Raw genomic sequence first — 15,632 nt, 5'->3', positions numbered from 1 at the left:
ATATAAATTTACAGAATATTTTTCTTTTTCAATTATTAATCTTGAAAATAATCAAAATTCAGAATGATATGAAATTTTAATTTATTCAAAATTGAATATACAAATACATATAACCTTTTAGAATATGCAATATAAAACAGGTTTATTAATATTTATATTATATTTTATCCCAAACCATATGTATAACTCAGTTTTAAAGCGAATAAAAATTGGTATAAAAATACTTAATAACAAATACAATTATATATATATATATATATATATATATCTCTCAATATAATAACAAATATATCGTAATACTAATTAACCAATTATATTAATATTACAATTTTGATCTACTAGCTGTTATGAGTGATGTTAATTTTTGAGTGAGCATGATATTTCCAGTGATTTTTATCTTCCCTTGCATGAACGCCATTTGTGGAGTTAATTTACCTAAAGCCTACAAACAAAGTAATTCATACATAGTAATTGAAGTGTATTATCATGAATTGTTTATTATATTTATTATATTAATATTATATTATTCTAAAGAATCATATATTTACTATTTGCATCATGTCCGCATCCTCAAGAGTTAATGTTGCATCAGGCTTGCCTGATTTTGGATTTCCTCTATATACCTCACCTTTTTTCATATCCAAAGCTTTGGAACAATGAGGAAGAATTAAAAATAAAGTATAGACAATATTAATTAACACAAACAAATGTACTTACTCCATGTTGCTTCAGGCTTTCCTTTTACCAAAATGTGATAAAGAAATATTCCATTGATTTTCTTTACCTGTTCTGGATTTGCTTTTGCGTATTCATCCATCATCTTAAATAATACATCACTTTCAAGAGATTCACTGCCAGATAAATGCTTCATTATTGGTTGCATTGATACCGTGCGTTTCAAATCAACATATCCACCTGCAATCGAAAAATTTAAAGCTTAATACATATAGTAATTATACATACTTAACAATTATATTCCAAAAATTATATCACCAAATATACAAATATATAACTTACCTGTTAAAACGGGTAGATTCCCTTCTACAGTAGATGTTTGGAAATGTATTCTGTTTCCTTCTTGCCACATATTTGTTTGCAATGTTTGTCCAGGAACTACTGGTTTCACGAAACGTGTCTGCAATGTGTATCAAGGATATGAATTTACATAAAATATTTATTCATTTAACAATAAGAAGAAGCAAAAAGAGCCAGTAAGTTATTGCATATTTAGTGCATCATAGCATTGATTATATAACTATTGATCAACCAACCTTTACAGCCTTAAATAAGTTTTGATCACCATTAGCGTAAGTTTGAAGAACATGACGAACAGAAAATCCAAGAGAACATAATCCATGTAAGATTGGTTGTTTGAAACCAGCCATCATTGATACATTTGAATCGATATGCAAGGGATTTCTATCACCACTTAATCTGTATAATGCAGCCTGTAAATTGGAACATGATATTTTAAGTAAAGATTAGTAGATACATCGAAATTATAATTACCTTTTACCTGATCATGACTTGTTTGTTGAGTAACCGATGCATCTGGTTGTCGATCAGGAGCATCGATAGTTGGTATAATTTTTGAAGATGATCGTTTTCCTTGAAAGCCTCCAGCTCCTGCTATAAATAATATCATTTGCCCTGTAGATAGTTTATCTCCATTGCTAGTATCAAATGTTTCATCTGTAAAAATAAATCAAATTTAGTTAATTTCATTTTACATAGAACAAAATATTATTTGTGAAAATGACGAATTAGCATACTTTGCAGCACAAATACAGCACCCTTTCCCTTATCCAATACATCCACAACTTTGAGACGTATTTCGACCGTAGCTTCCGTTGGTAATTCTTTATGAATTTCGATATATTGCTCCCCATGCAATAACTGAAATTATAGTAAATTCATAAAGATACTAATATACTAAAAATATTATATAAAATAAATTACCTTCATTGGATTTAGTTCAACATTTGGTAAAGATTTTTCTAATATGGAGATATCCGTGGCGGACATTGCATCAAACGTAGTATAAAATGTAGGAAATACAGCAAAATTGCTGTCATTTTCGTACAAATAACGAAAGTCAGCTGGTATCTTAACAGAGGCACCAACTAAAGCATATTTTAATTTTGTGGTTATAATTGCCAAAAAATAATGAGTAATGATTAATGATAATTAACAATTAATGTAATTATAATTAAAATTAATAATTATACCTCCTAATGCATATAATATAATGTCCCGGTAATTATAAGTATGTCTAAGGACGCCACAGTCCTAAAAAAGAAAAATTCAAAATAAAATATAATAATATTTAACTTCCAGTTACAAGATAATTGTTTTAACTACCTCTAATCCAGAATTTTCAGAATTTCCAGATTTCATTGTATCAACTGCAACCATAAATTGTCCTGTTACTTCCTGCAAAATGTAGCAATGTAAAAATATCACAAAACAACCATTAAAAAATAAACTTTTTATAAAATGGAAAAAAATATGTACTTCAAGAGAATCAAAATGTTTAGCAGCTGACATATCGGTAACAGCCGACCATTTCTTTTCGACATCTTCGGGAGTGACATTGCTAGATAAATCTTGCCTTAATGTCGATCCTGATGAACGAACTACATGGCCTAAAAATACATATTAATATATCAACTTATTTGTAATTAATAAAGTTCTGAAATAGAGTACTAAAGTAACCAAATTTTTTATTATTTATTCTTTTCATAATCTTCATATCTTTTTCATTAAAAATATTCATATAAATTAAATATCTCAATTTTAACACACTAGTCACTCTGTTGTTTGTACATCTTCAGTTTTCTTTCGTAAAACACAAAAATAAGTACGAAGACTACATTAGCATCACTATAGTAGTGAATACATTAAAAACTAGTTAAATCTATACTTACATTTTCCTGCCCAACCTAATGCAGATTCAATAATAGAGCCATTTTCCATACATTTTTCATGACACAGCCAAACAACTACAGGGGCTATTAATTCAGGTTTTAATTGTTCAAAGAACTCTAGAAAATAAATAAAAGTAATATTAATACATTCAGATGTAATGTGATATATGTAACGTCAAGTATTGTTTTTACCTGGTGGTAAAATATCTTCTGTTAAACGAGAACCAGCTGTTGGTATTATTACATTTGTATGAATGTTTCTCTTTCTGCCTTCAATAGCTAATGTATTACTCAAACCAATAAGACCCATTTTTGCTGCACTATAATTAGCTTGACCAAAGTTTCCATACAAACCACTGTTGCTTGCTGTCATGATGACTCTGCCATAATTTTGTTTAACAAAATAAGGCCAAGCAGCTTGAGTGACTTTAAATGCTCCTTTTACATGAACACTTTGTACCAAATCTGAAATTAGATATAAATAATTGTAGTTGCAATCTGGAGAAATAGAAATTAAAGTAACAATATATATCGCACATACCCCAATCAGCCTCTGACATTTTAGCAAAAGATCTATCCCTTAAAATTCCAGCATTATTAACAACTACATCTATTCGTCCAAATGCATCAATAGCTGTTTTTACAATTTTTTCTCCATCAAGAACAGAATCATAATTGGCCACTGCTTTTCCACCTATTTACAAAAACACAAATAATAGTTCCTTCTTCAAAGTTATCTAATATATATTGAAATCTTTTATCAACTGCAATTAAAAAGAGAAATTATACAATAAGGAGACTAATGACAAGATTATAAGATATTAATACTTCCTGTCACAGCAATACATAAAAGGATAAACTTTCATTTCAAAATTTTAAGATATGCAGATTTATATTAATAATTTACAAAATTGTAATGAAAAATTTATAATAAAAATTTATATCAAGAAATAGATATTCATACGACTAGATTGTGAATATATACATTTTAATTTAAGAATACTAAACTCTACAGAATGCATACAACGCATAAAAATACCTAAAAATTTATAATATTAGTAGATGAAACAAATTCAGGTTCCATTTTTTAATTACGCTCATAGAAATATAAAACTGCATTTAGTTCATCCGCAATCTACTCATACAATTATGAATAGAAAATTAAAAGTACTCAAATAAATTCTGAATGTATTGTTACCATTCTTTTTAATTTCATTGACAACTGAGTCTGCACTTTTTGTACTCTTTCCATCACCGTGTCTACTTCCTCCTAAATCATTTACGACGACACTCGCACCCCTTGAAGCAAAAAGTAAGGCGTATGCACGGCCCAAACCTAAGGACAAATTAAAATATCGCAAAATAAAATTGTATATAAGCAAACTAATCTCTAAAAATTGAAAATAAGAATAATTACCTGCTCCAGCTCCGGTTACAATAACTACGCGATCAACAAAACGTAATTCTTCTGGTTGTTTCATTATGCTAGCTCAAAATTATTTAACTGCTTAAAGTAAACTAGTAAGTGATGACTTTATATATAAATTTCTGCCTTCGTAATGAAACTGCAGAATTAAAGGTAGTTCAAAGTTCGTTACTTTTTAAAATAAATACATACATTACAGTATACACACCGTTCTCCAGATCGTGAGATATAAAGTCCAATATTATCAAGTGATTAAAACCTCTCGTTTCTCTGCATTATCAAAACATACATATATGAAAATACATACTACATATTATCGTTGTGTGAATGGTTACGAATGTATACATATATATTTATAAGACTCGGTACACACGAATGACACTTTGACACTGCACTCTCATTGCGTTCTGCGTCATATAATGTCTGCTTTTGATGCTTTTAACTTCTAAAACAACAAAAAATATATAACGCAACGTCAAAAAGTCATTCATCTGTACTGGGCCCTATTCTTAATAAGAAAACAAAGAAAGATATGGTCGTGGAATCGCGTGATAAAATGTCGTTCATGCGCATTCAGCCTTAATGCATATAATCTAATTTTTTAAACGTTACATTTTTTTAATTAAATGTCTATGACTACTAAAATAAAAAATTGCATAAGATTTATCCGAGCTTAGTATTGATATTGTCTAACACGCAATAATGTAAGAGAAAGGTGAAATATAAAATTGTACTCCTATATTTCCAATATTTTTAATAGCATTCACTATTTCTAATATATTTCATAATAGCATATAGTATGTAAAATATTATCTAATATTATGTAAAATTATTAGGTTTATTTTTTATTTGTTCTGTAGTAGTTATATAACTTCTTCAGAACCTTTAAGATTATAATACAAAAAATGGGTATTTTATGATTAAAAGAATTATATCTCGTTGTTTTACTTTCATAGCAAATAAATAAAAAAAAAAATAGATTTTACTTTATTTTTCAAGTTTATTTCTTAAAACTATATAACATTCATACACAATATCTTTTTAAAACATATGAAGCAGCGATAGTTGCAATAATTGTAAAATATTATTAAAATTAAATCTCATAAATGTCATAAGTCATTGCTTGAATAACTTCATAGTGTACATACGAATAATGAAGTAAACATTTAAATGATATCAATATGTATATGGTCATTGAAAAAAAGTAATGAAATATAACAACTTTTGTTTTTATTGCATATGCTGGCGCCTACGTGCAGCCCTTTGTTTGTCAAATCGTAATTCCATTTCCTCCAGAACACGTGGAGTATATCGCACGACTAGTTTCACAGAATTCTGTGCTTGTTTTAAAAGTTCTACTGCTTTTTCATGGTTTTCTCCTTCCACACACTGAAAAAGTTGTACATTTAATATAGGAAATTAACTATTTGTGTATTAAATTATATAAAGGTACAAAACAAATCATAAAAGCGATACTAACCACTCCATTCACTGAGAGAAGCTGATCACCGCGTTTTAAACCACCATGACGATCAGCAACACCGCCAGGTATAATTCGTGAAATATAAATTGGCGAATTTTGCTCTTTGCCGCCCATTACATTAAAACCAAGACCTTCCTCGGTTTTTGGTAATTCCACCACTCGTGGATGTGCATGACCCTCGCTTGCTGCAAAAGCAGCAACTGTTGCTTTTGCTGTAGCTGATGCACGAACATCTTGAGATCCCTACAATTATTAATACTAGCATTAAATTTAAATTTTCTGGAGGAAAATCTATTGTTAATTATATAATCACTAATAAGTAAATATATCATACCTGTATGTCCACTGTTTCATATACATGTTCATATACTTCACGAACAGCACTAAGAAAATCACTTTGCAAAACTTTCTGTAAGGCAGCTAATTTTGTTGCAGGTACCTCGCCGCCTAAAAGATTTGTATAGTTAACATACATATACATATTAAAATTACAATTACTAAATGAACATTTATTACAAAGTAAAATGACGTACATGATCTACATAAGAAAGTAAATTAAACCAAGAACATTATGAAGAAACCAATATGAGGACCTACATCAACAAGGTAATTCTTGCAATAATATTTGACATATAGCGGTCTTATCCTTTACTTTTTGTTAATAAAATACACTTAATCAATTACCTTTTTGTAATTTGTCTAGTAATTCAATAGATCTTTTAACATCTGTAAATAAAAATAAAATATTTGATTACAGTTCAAAGTAATCTAGTTTTGTCATCTTAATCTGTATATTTATTATTTCTCATTTTATATTTTATATTCTAAAGCGAGTATATTTCATCAAGATTATTTAAATTTGAAATAGTCGTCATATACTAAGCCCAGTTTATATCTGTTGTAAAATTACACATATTATTTAAATAAATGTATATATTTATTTAAACAACTGTACATGAAGAAATTTACCATTTGCTAAAGTGAGGGGTTCGCCCATCGTAACCATGTCTGAAAATAAATAAAAATCTTAAAAGATACCTTATACGATAGTTATATTTCATTATTGTTGAAAGATATACTGTAAATAATTTAGACAACCTACAGATACAGTATTTGCTTCAACTATGATCGTAACGTAGTCACAAACTAACTTAAAAATACGTCAACAATTTGATCTATCGACTATTGACCAACTATAGTCAGCCAAGAATCTACGGTATCTTGAAAGGTATTTAAATGTTTTTTCACGATTATCTAGTAACTTGACAACATTAAAATAATTCCCTACCAAGAAATAGCGAATTCGCGAATGTATCTTGAATCTTGTGATTTCCTTAAATTTTAATTATTATTATAATATTTACTAATTATAACTCATTTTATTTAAATAAATTTCGAAAGATGATAGATACATCAATGTAATGTGTAATATTATCCGAACAAAAGGATAAAAAGAGCTAGTATGAAAAACAAAATTCCTGAATGACAAACAACATTGCTGCCATCTGGGACTGGTAATTTAAGATGAAACATCGAATCTAGCTTAGCTCTTTCGCGCCAAATTTGTTGACCATAGTAAGTAGAACCAATAGAACTAGTTAGTAATTGTGTTTTGTGATAAGTTGTAAATAATTTTAATATATTGTGTTCTTGTAAATTTGAGGATGAGGAAAATAATCCCTTTCTCTCTCTTTCTCTCTCTCTCTCTCTCTTAACTAAATAATAACAAACAATTATATTTTTAGAGGAACAATTTAAAAAGGATGACAGCTATTATATTGTGATTTAATAATTTTATTGTAGATAGTAATACATGCGTTAAATACAAAATTGTCATTATAGTAAAAGCTAGTAAAGAAAAGTACAAAAGTTTTAAGAATATAATAAGAAATTAGGAATTTGAACAATGAGTGAAAATAAGGATTTGGATAACAACAATGAATGTCATGTACAACTTGAATTTAGAGAATCTGAAATTACTGAACAATCAGAACAGTACACAGAAGAACAGAAAAACAAATGTTTGGAAATCAAAAACTGTTCTGATATTGAAAAAGAAAATATATTTAATGAAACTTTAAGAGAAGAAAATCAGGAACGTGCTCACAAAAATGATAAACATGAAAATGAAACTAATTACTCTGAAAGTAATGTTGACAATAGTGACTTTATATTAAATAAATTTGTAAAAGAAAAAGATTGTGAGTCAGAGCAAAAAAATGATGAATCCAAAAGTCAAGTTAATAATAATTCTGACATCAATACTGATATGCTTAATAGAAGCATAAAAGATAAAGATAAAACACCTGACCAAAAAGATGATAAACTTAAAAACAACAATATTCATAGTAGATTATTCAGCATAATAGATAGTGACTCAGAAGAAGAAAATATATTTACTTCTAAATCCAAGAAAAAGAATGTTATAGATGATGAAGATGAAATTTCTAATTCTAAGCACGACAATATGTCCACAAAGAATTTAAATAAAAGCAGTACTATGAAACTCATTGATAGTGACTCTGATGATACATCTAATACTATTCATGTTATTGATACTGAAAAAACTGCTTCAAATGGGATAAAGGTTGTAAATAATGTGAGTAATAATTATAACAAATATATAATTCAATTATTAAATAATTATTTCCACAGATGAAAAGCAGGCTTCAAGATCTAGTAGATTTAGAATCAGATAAAGAAAGAGAAGAATCAGACGAAGAAAGAGAAGAATCAGACGAAGAAAGAGAAGAATCAGACGAACCATCAAGTCCTGTAAGACAAAGTAAAACAACTGAAAAACATAAAAAAAAAGATCCTAAACTTAAACCAAGGAAAGTAAGTTGTTGAAAGGTTTTAGCGATTAAATTGTATATATATATATATCTTACTCTGCACATGTTAGATAGTTAAACTTAGTAAAAATAATATTGCATTGCAGGTTTCATTAAGAGCTTCTAAAGAAGAAGCTATGAAACAAATACAAAGTGAAACTCAACGTTTAGTACGAGAAACAGAAATTTCATTACCATATCATAATCCAAAACAACGAACAATACAAGAATTTCTAGAAAGAAGGAAGGTAATTTCATCTTTTCCAGTACCTACAGTGGCATCTAAACTGAAAGAGTTTTCTGGTATTGTTAGGTAAGCATTTCTAAAATTTAATGTTGAATATTATTATGTTTTCATTGAACATAATAATGAAGATAATGAAAATATTTTTATCAAACAGTGAAATTTTGAAGGAAAAAGAGAAAGAAGCAGAAATATTTTATAAATCTTCTGATTCAGAAGAAGAGAGTACAGAAAATAATAAAGAAAATACAGATAAAGGGCATATAAACATACAATGTACAGAAGATGTTAAAAAAGATAATGTTTCACGAAAGTTATTTGATGATGATTTATCTACTACAAAAAATAATGAAGAAGATAATGAAGAAGAAGATAATAGAAACACAATGGAAGTAGAGAATGAAACTTTAGCAGAAGCAGAAGACATTGAATGTAATAAGATAATAGCAAGTAATGGAACAGAAAAAAATGCAACTAATTCAGTACAAACAATAGAAACACATTGTAAATCTAGTATAGAGGATAAGACTGAAGCAAAAATTTCAGAAACAGTTGCAAATGAAAAAATAGATGGTTTATTACAAAAAGATATAAGTCAAAATGAGCACAAGGGAAAAAGCATATGCATTGATAATGATGAACATAGTTTAGAAATTCTAAATGATAATGCGAAAATTGCAAAAGATCCTTTTGGAATAACTACGAATGAATCTGATGAATATGACGAATATGATTTTCCACCGCTTAACTTGGATGACTTAGATGACCTGGATTCGCCAAATAGAATAAAACATTTACAGGATATAAGAAGTTTAAAACCTAAATTACGAGGTATTCCGGGGCAGATTATCGACTTGGCAGATGATATTACATCAGCTAAGAAAGGAATACATGGTTTGATAAATCGATTTGTAAAAAAGCATTCTAAACCCGATCGACCTGTTAAAAACATATCTAAAATTATAACAACACAAATAAAAGAAACTCCAAATGGTGGACTATCAATCATTAAAGAAACGCTCCCATATAGATTACCATACATAGAAAATAAAGATCCTAAATTAGAGAAACCTGGTGCAAAATTAATACGCTTAAAAGAAGAGTTGAAACGTAGAATGGCAATAAAACGCAACGAAGAGTGGAAACAGAGAGAACAAGAAATGAAAGAACAAGAAATTGAGTGGAATGAATCTATAAATGAAGAAGATACTTTTAATGAACCATATTCCCCAAATATAGAACCTCATATAAGCGAGGAGGATGACGTAGAAGAAGATGATGTCTATACAAAAATAGAAAAAAAGAAGAAGAAAAAAAGTGCCTTTGTAGAAGATGAAGCTGAAGTCAGTGGGGATGAAATAAACGATAGCGATGAAATCGAAGATGAGGATGAAGATGAAGATGAACATGAAGTACAAGAAAGTTCAGAGGAAGATGAAAAATCTGAAAGACTTGATTCGGAAAATGAAAATGAGAATAGTACTTGTGATAGCAATGATGTACCTGCAAAATGTAAAACATTTAAGAGGATTGTAAAACCAGTAGAAGATGATTCAAAATCTTCGGTTATTGAAAATGATAAAAATAGTAAAGAACAGCCAACTTCTTTTTCTCAAATTAAATTAGATGATATGTTTGGTAAAAGCATTAAAGAAAATGAGTTAAGCAATAATGAAAGTATTCCAGTATCTCAAGTACATGTAGGAAGTGATCCAAAATATCAAATAAACCAAACACCACAATCTAAAAGCAACTCCTTTGATTTCATTTCTCCTATAACACAATTAACTGCATTAAATGTACACTTGGAGGAAGATAAAGAGTTAACAACAGAAGAGAAATTGTTGTTTATTGATCCTACTTTGACAGAAGTTATACAAACTCCAGAATCGCCTCAAATAAAACGAGGCGTATCACAAAAGAAGTTATTTGCCGTTCAAGGTGATGTACTGGATGAAGAACTCATGGAAATCTCTTCAGGTAAATTTCCAGAAGATAAGATTCAATTGAATTTCGCAAAAGAACCTAATGTAAGCGAATCACAATTATTAGAATTATGTTCAGGAACATTTAGTTCTCAATCAAATAATGATAAAGAGTCAATTGATATCACACACAGAATACTTCAGAATACACAAGCACCTAATGAAAAAGATTCATCAACCACTGAAACAGAGGAAAAAAATAGTCAACACTTAAGGAAGGAAACAGCATCTTGGAACAAGTTACGCATTTTATCTTCTGATGAAGATGATTCAGTTGAAGAAGAAATGAAGATGCGATTGAAAAAAGTTAGGAAGTTAAATGTATCTGACGACGAAGATGAAAACAATTCTGCAATAAGCAGTAATAATGAAGAAGAAGAAGAAGAAGAAGATGATGATGAGGATGAAAAATTTGTAGATTATGACTCAGAGGAAAACGAAGTCATTGTTCCAAAGAAAGAAATAAGACAATATGCAGCTAAATTCTTGGAAGAAGAAGCCGAACTTAGTGAAAGTGATTGTGATGTATCTGCTGACGAAGATGAACAAGATCTGGATAAATTGGAATTAGAAGATGGAGACAATGAAGAAATTGATGAAACACAAGTTAAGAATCAATTAGGAAAACTTCATATGAAACAGATGTTAGATGAAGATAAAAAAGAAGTAAGAATGCTTCAAGAGATGCTATTCGAGGATGGAGATCTGTTCAGTGAAAGCACACGCGAGAGGAAATTCAGATGGAGAAATATAGGTATCTAAAAAATCGAAATCCATCTTTATTTCTTTGCATCAATTTACATCAATGATAGTAATTATTAGCCTTCTATTCTTTCTTTCAGGCAAGCAAGATGATAACAATGACGTTCAACTATTAGAAGGTAAAGACGGTTGGGTAGACGTATCTGATGACGAAGACCAAGAAAAGTGGCGTAAGATGAGATTCGAAAGAGAGGCATTTTTGGCAGCAAACGCAGTAAGATAAATTAGAAAATTTGTGATCATTTAGAATCGTATCTTCTTATTTGATATATTGTCAATTTGCAGAAAAATATAGACACCGAAATCGAAAATGAATTAAATAGCAGTCAAATATTTAAATTTGGCTTGAAGATTTTAAAGAAAAGACGAATTAACGAATTAGAAAAAGAAAATACGTTGGTAGAAGCACTTGATTCCAAAACGGAACCAAAAGTATCTCATACTGTTGCGGAAATGTTAAACACTTCAAGATTGGATGGAACATCGCGTACGATATATGTAAGTTTTTTAAAAACATGTTCACTGACAACTAGAATACATAGAGCTGATTATAATTTATATAAATTTTCTAGAATGTCATGCAAAAACGTTCGTTTCTTGCCAGAGGAGAAGAAGCGTTAACGCGTTTAGCTACTTTAGCTAAACGAAATAAAGGACCACTCTCATCAATAAAGGCAAAAAATTTTGTGTTTACGAATATTGATTCGATAAATGATAATGCCTCAAACAAATGAAATCGTAAAAATAGAATTAATAGTTTATTAATTTAATGTTTATTTTTATATATACACATATATGTAACTAATAGATAAGTAATATGCAGACTGTTATAAAGATTTGTATAATTTTATTATATATTTGTTTTTTTTCTATATGTATAGACATATTTTTAGAAATAAAGAAATACTTGTTATAAAACTAAAGTATTAATTATGTTATGTAATAGCAGACAGGGTAATAGAAATAACTGAAGACTGATAAATGTGATGGAATTTCGATAATATTTTTGACAAATAAAACAATTACAAATGAACAAATATAATACAATTTTTACAATAAACCCATTAACTAGTTCTCGATACAGGACAAATACTTTCGTTAAGAGAATTTGTTTAATTTGTTTAATTAAAGCATAATTGTTTAATTTGATATTTTAGTTGCTTACTACGTCGGAAAAGAAATATATAAAAGTGAAAAAGTTTGACGTTAAAATTGCACATGTCTATATATGTATTTAAAAAAACATTGCTAAAAAGAGGTAGAACAATATATCAAATGTTTGTTTAATGTAATTCAAGCCAATAATGTGCGACCATGCCTAGGGCAACTTTCTCATACAGTATGAAACATACAGTCTGTTCATCTAAATCGTTTCGTTTCAAAGGGATATTTAGTTGATATCATTGACATTTATTTTATTTCTCAATTTCTGTATCGACGATATATCGACGACATCTATTTAATTTGATTTTTTACCAAAGAATTTTGATCTATGTGTATATTTCTTCATTTTGCCGTATTTCTGTTCCAATATTTTGTTTAAATATAAAAAGTATTTGATGTAAAAAGGACATAAATCGATCAAAAGTCCTAAAAATCCGAAATAAAATCCTAATGTTTAATAATACAATTCTGTAAATAATTATGTAGAAATAAATTGAAAATAGAAAGCATAATTGATCACAGCATAAAATGATAAAATACAAATCGTAAACAACTTAGTAGGTAATATTAAATTCACAGAATCATTTATCATAATTTTCTATCAAAACTAAAATACCTAATTGAATAATTAACACGTAATATTTCATATCGCCATTATCATTTGCTTCGCAATATAATAATCATGAACATAAATTTATAAATCGGTAACATAGGAATTCATTTCTGTATAATCTTTACAAATTACAATAGCTTAATATTAATTGTCCGAATTCACAGTTTTATTTATCAATCTTTTCTATCAAGATTATAAACATTATAAATATTCTAAATAACAAAACATTCCAATATAATACATATTTTCTTACAAATAAAAAATTACAGAACAATTATATTATCATCAGAGAAAACTACTAAACCGCTGAAATGAAAAACCATTTGTAATCCTCAAAACTACCTTTTCAACTACTGCTTTTCTTACAAACAAAATATTACAGAGCAATCATTAGCATCTGAGAAAACTAGTAATTTCTTGAACGCGAAAAATCCTCGCATTCGTAATCCTGAAAATTCTCCACTTCTTTACTTACCGAGCAGCTACTTAATATTTCCGCTCTTCTCTCTTTAAAAAGGGGCCGTAAAAAAACAGCTAAATAAACGGAGGAAGAAAACTAAACGCAAATGAAAAACGAATGAAAAGGAAAATGCACGAGTGACTGCGCTGAAATGGCAGGTGGACTTTTTCCAAAAAGGGAAACAAAGATACTTATATATATTTTAAGCGTGGTATAAAGTAAGCAGGGAAGAAGATCACATATAGAGCCAAACCGCAGAGTAACGGGTACTGAGCGTCGAAGCAAGAGGCTGGAGGACGTAGTTCGAGGCGAGGCAAGAGCGCTGCGCTGAGAACTCGGGATAAGGGTGGCTTGTTGCGTAAGCCGATTACAGCATCACGGCAGTCAGTGGTGCCTCGTGCGGCGGCCTGCTGTTCATGTTGCTATTGGTGCACAGAACGCGGATATGCCGGGCAGAGACATTAAAATCGCATCAAATATGTAGAGCCGTCCTCTCGCCCCTTCCATACCGGCGGATGCGGGAGCCACTCGTCGACATCCGTGCAGGCAAAAAGGTTGCCTGTCCTGGAAGTCGCATTACTCTCCTTTCCTCTCCTTTCCTCCTTCGACTCCTCTTCTCCTTCTTCGTCCCTCCTACACTTTACACGTGTTTTGAGGACACTCGTATATTAGGTTAGGAATACAGTATATGAATTTATGGAAGAAAATACTTCAGAAAAGATTTCGTCGATTTTCTTTTGAGAGATTTGAAGTTTTTGTTAATGTAAAGAGGACTGGATGTATATTTTATGAAGTGCAGGTGAATGTTTTAAGAGGTTGTAGAAACTGGTTACATATTAAATTTGGATGATTTTGTAGGTGGGAAGAATTGGTTGGCTAATGTGATATTAATTATTTATGGTAATACGTCGAACTGGAATTGGTATTGTATTTTATTGCATTCTATTGGTTCCTAACGCGTAAAACATAATATTTTGTATTATATACTAATCGTTCTAAAAGTATGAAGTATGAAGATCTTTGGAAAGTAGTTTATTGAATATAAACATGAAAGTGTTTTTTTGTACAGACTTGGATTAATTACACAATTGGTTGAGTCAGAGATTTATACAGGGTTAATGTACATTAAAAGAAGATCGAGCGTAAGGGAAAATATGATTATACAAGATATTTTGCACTTTTCCCTCATGTATAAGTAAAAATAAGAAAAGAATATTAGATAAACAGAAATTTATGAACGCTTCATTAAAAAGGTACACGAGAAACACGAGTTTTTTTGTTAGAGAACGTCACGGTAAATTAAGATTCTTTATTACTTGGCAAAGTTGGGCAGATATAGTGTTCAGGCTAAAAAATAATTGTTAATTTCTGCTATGCGGAACGTCTCAGTCTAATGCACGTATTAATTCTTCGATCGAACGTGGCCTCGAATAGCAAAACTTTCTGAAATCCGTATTTGAATATTCCAAGATACAAGATAATGACTTTTCAGCTTCTATATAAATTAAATGAACAAAAAGCTTGAATTCTTTTACAAAAATAATGAAACACGGTACATGATCAAAAAGTAAACAGTGTTATAGAAGCGAGTAACGGGAAATGTTGAACTATTATCAAGCAGATTTTCGCGTATAGGGTAACCCATTCCATTCGGGTGCCTGTATATGTGAGCAGAATATGGAGAAGCGAGGTTTTAGCGCTCTGTAATTCGAGTATCGAACGCGTCACGGTGTT

The 15,632-nt window shown here is 29.6% G+C and overlaps 3 protein-coding genes and 1 long non-coding RNA gene across 7 annotated transcripts; 2 read left to right on the top strand and 2 right to left on the bottom strand.

The window, feature by feature from the left end:
* Window positions 1-66: 66 nt before the first annotated feature.
* LOC117231189 (peroxisomal multifunctional enzyme type 2) lies at window positions 67-4,628 on the bottom strand. Its single transcript, XM_033489371.1, has 16 exons — window positions 4,345-4,628; window positions 4,126-4,263; window positions 3,469-3,621; window positions 3,120-3,392; window positions 2,928-3,044; window positions 2,515-2,645; window positions 2,362-2,433; window positions 2,229-2,289; window positions 1,960-2,123; window positions 1,773-1,896; window positions 1,517-1,692; window positions 1,272-1,448; window positions 1,018-1,135; window positions 718-915; window positions 549-646; window positions 67-442 (listed from the first exon to the last, which is right to left on the bottom strand). The coding sequence occupies exons 1-16, from the start codon at window positions 4,406-4,408 to the stop codon at window positions 323-325; spliced, it is 2,184 nt and encodes a 727-aa protein (XP_033345262.1). The 5' UTR covers window positions 4,409-4,628; the 3' UTR covers window positions 67-322.
* Window positions 1,091-1,342, top strand: LOC117231217. The gene is made up of 2 exons (XR_004492920.1): window positions 1,091-1,211; window positions 1,280-1,342. It is a non-coding gene; the product is annotated as an uncharacterized LOC117231217 (long non-coding RNA).
* An 895-nt stretch (window positions 4,629-5,523) lies between the features above and the next one.
* LOC117231201 (protein lin-7 homolog C) lies at window positions 5,524-7,091 on the bottom strand. 3 transcript variants are annotated; one of them, XM_033489395.1, is made up of 6 exons: window positions 6,939-7,091; window positions 6,806-6,844; window positions 6,521-6,562; window positions 6,171-6,283; window positions 5,834-6,079; window positions 5,524-5,742 (listed from the first exon to the last, which is right to left on the bottom strand). In XM_033489395.1, the coding sequence occupies exons 2-6, from the start codon at window positions 6,840-6,842 to the stop codon at window positions 5,584-5,586; spliced, it is 597 nt and encodes a 198-aa protein (XP_033345286.1). In that variant the 5' UTR covers window positions 6,843-6,844; window positions 6,939-7,091; the 3' UTR covers window positions 5,524-5,583. The 3 variants fall into 3 exon arrangements, with proteins under 3 accessions (XP_033345286.1, XP_033345295.1, XP_033345304.1); XM_033489404.1 differs by having other exon boundaries at window positions 6,806-6,862; window positions 6,939-7,061; XM_033489413.1 differs by having other exon boundaries at window positions 6,935-7,057.
* Window positions 7,092-7,253: 162 nt separating this feature from the next.
* On the top strand, window positions 7,254-12,584 carry LOC117231180 (claspin). Of its 2 annotated transcripts, none has more exons than XM_033489349.1 (7): window positions 7,254-8,435; window positions 8,492-8,674; window positions 8,778-8,983; window positions 9,072-11,653; window positions 11,742-11,875; window positions 11,947-12,159; window positions 12,234-12,584. In XM_033489349.1, exons 1-7 carry the CDS (start codon window positions 7,743-7,745, stop codon window positions 12,393-12,395), a joined length of 4,173 nt encoding a protein of 1,390 aa, XP_033345240.1. In that variant the 5' UTR covers window positions 7,254-7,742; the 3' UTR covers window positions 12,396-12,584. The 2 variants fall into 2 exon arrangements, with proteins under 2 accessions (XP_033345240.1, XP_033345249.1); XM_033489358.1 differs by having other exon boundaries at window positions 7,256-8,423.
* Window positions 12,585-15,632: the final 3,048 nt, after the last annotated feature.

The sequence above is a fragment of the Bombus vosnesenskii genome, unplaced genomic scaffold (assembly GCF_011952255.1).
Source record: "Bombus vosnesenskii isolate JDL3184/JDL3185 unplaced genomic scaffold, Bvos_JDL3184-5_v1.1 scf7180000013263, whole genome shotgun sequence".
Lineage (NCBI taxonomy): Eukaryota > Metazoa > Arthropoda > Insecta > Hymenoptera > Apidae > Bombus > Bombus vosnesenskii.
This window is presented reverse-complemented; position numbering and strand designations above follow the sequence as displayed.

Bases quoted from the DNA above. Each gene is read 5' to 3' on its own strand.
- LOC117231189 (XM_033489371.1), bottom strand. From the start codon at position 4,408: ATGAAACAACCAGAAGAATTACGTTTTGTTGATCGCGTAGTTATTGTA. The intron at 1,449-1,516 runs GTAAAAGGTAAT...TCCAATTTACAG, and splicing joins AACAAACAAGTCATGATCAG to GCTGCATTATACAGATTAAG. The intron at 916-1,017 runs GTAAGTTATATA...TTTCGATTGCAG, and splicing joins GAATCTACCCGTTTTAACAG to GTGGATATGTTGATTTGAAA.
- LOC117231201 (XM_033489395.1), bottom strand. From the start codon at position 6,842: ATGGTTACGATGGGCGAACCCCTCACTTTAGCAAATG. The intron at 6,563-6,805 runs GTAAATTTCTTC...TTTTATTTACAG, and splicing joins ACCCCTCACTTTAGCAAATG to ATGTTAAAAGATCTATTGAA. The intron at 5,743-5,833 runs GTTAGTATCGCT...CAACTTTTTCAG, and splicing joins TTCTCTCAGTGAATGGAGTG to TGTGTGGAAGGAGAAAACCA.
- LOC117231180 (XM_033489349.1), top strand. From the start codon at position 7,743: ATGAGTGAAAATAAGGATTTGGATAACAACAATGAATGTCATGTACAA. The intron at 8,436-8,491 runs GTGAGTAATAAT...TTATTTCCACAG, and splicing joins GGATAAAGGTTGTAAATAAT to ATGAAAAGCAGGCTTCAAGA. The intron at 8,984-9,071 runs GTAAGCATTTCT...TTTATCAAACAG, and splicing joins GAGTTTTCTGGTATTGTTAG to TGAAATTTTGAAGGAAAAAG.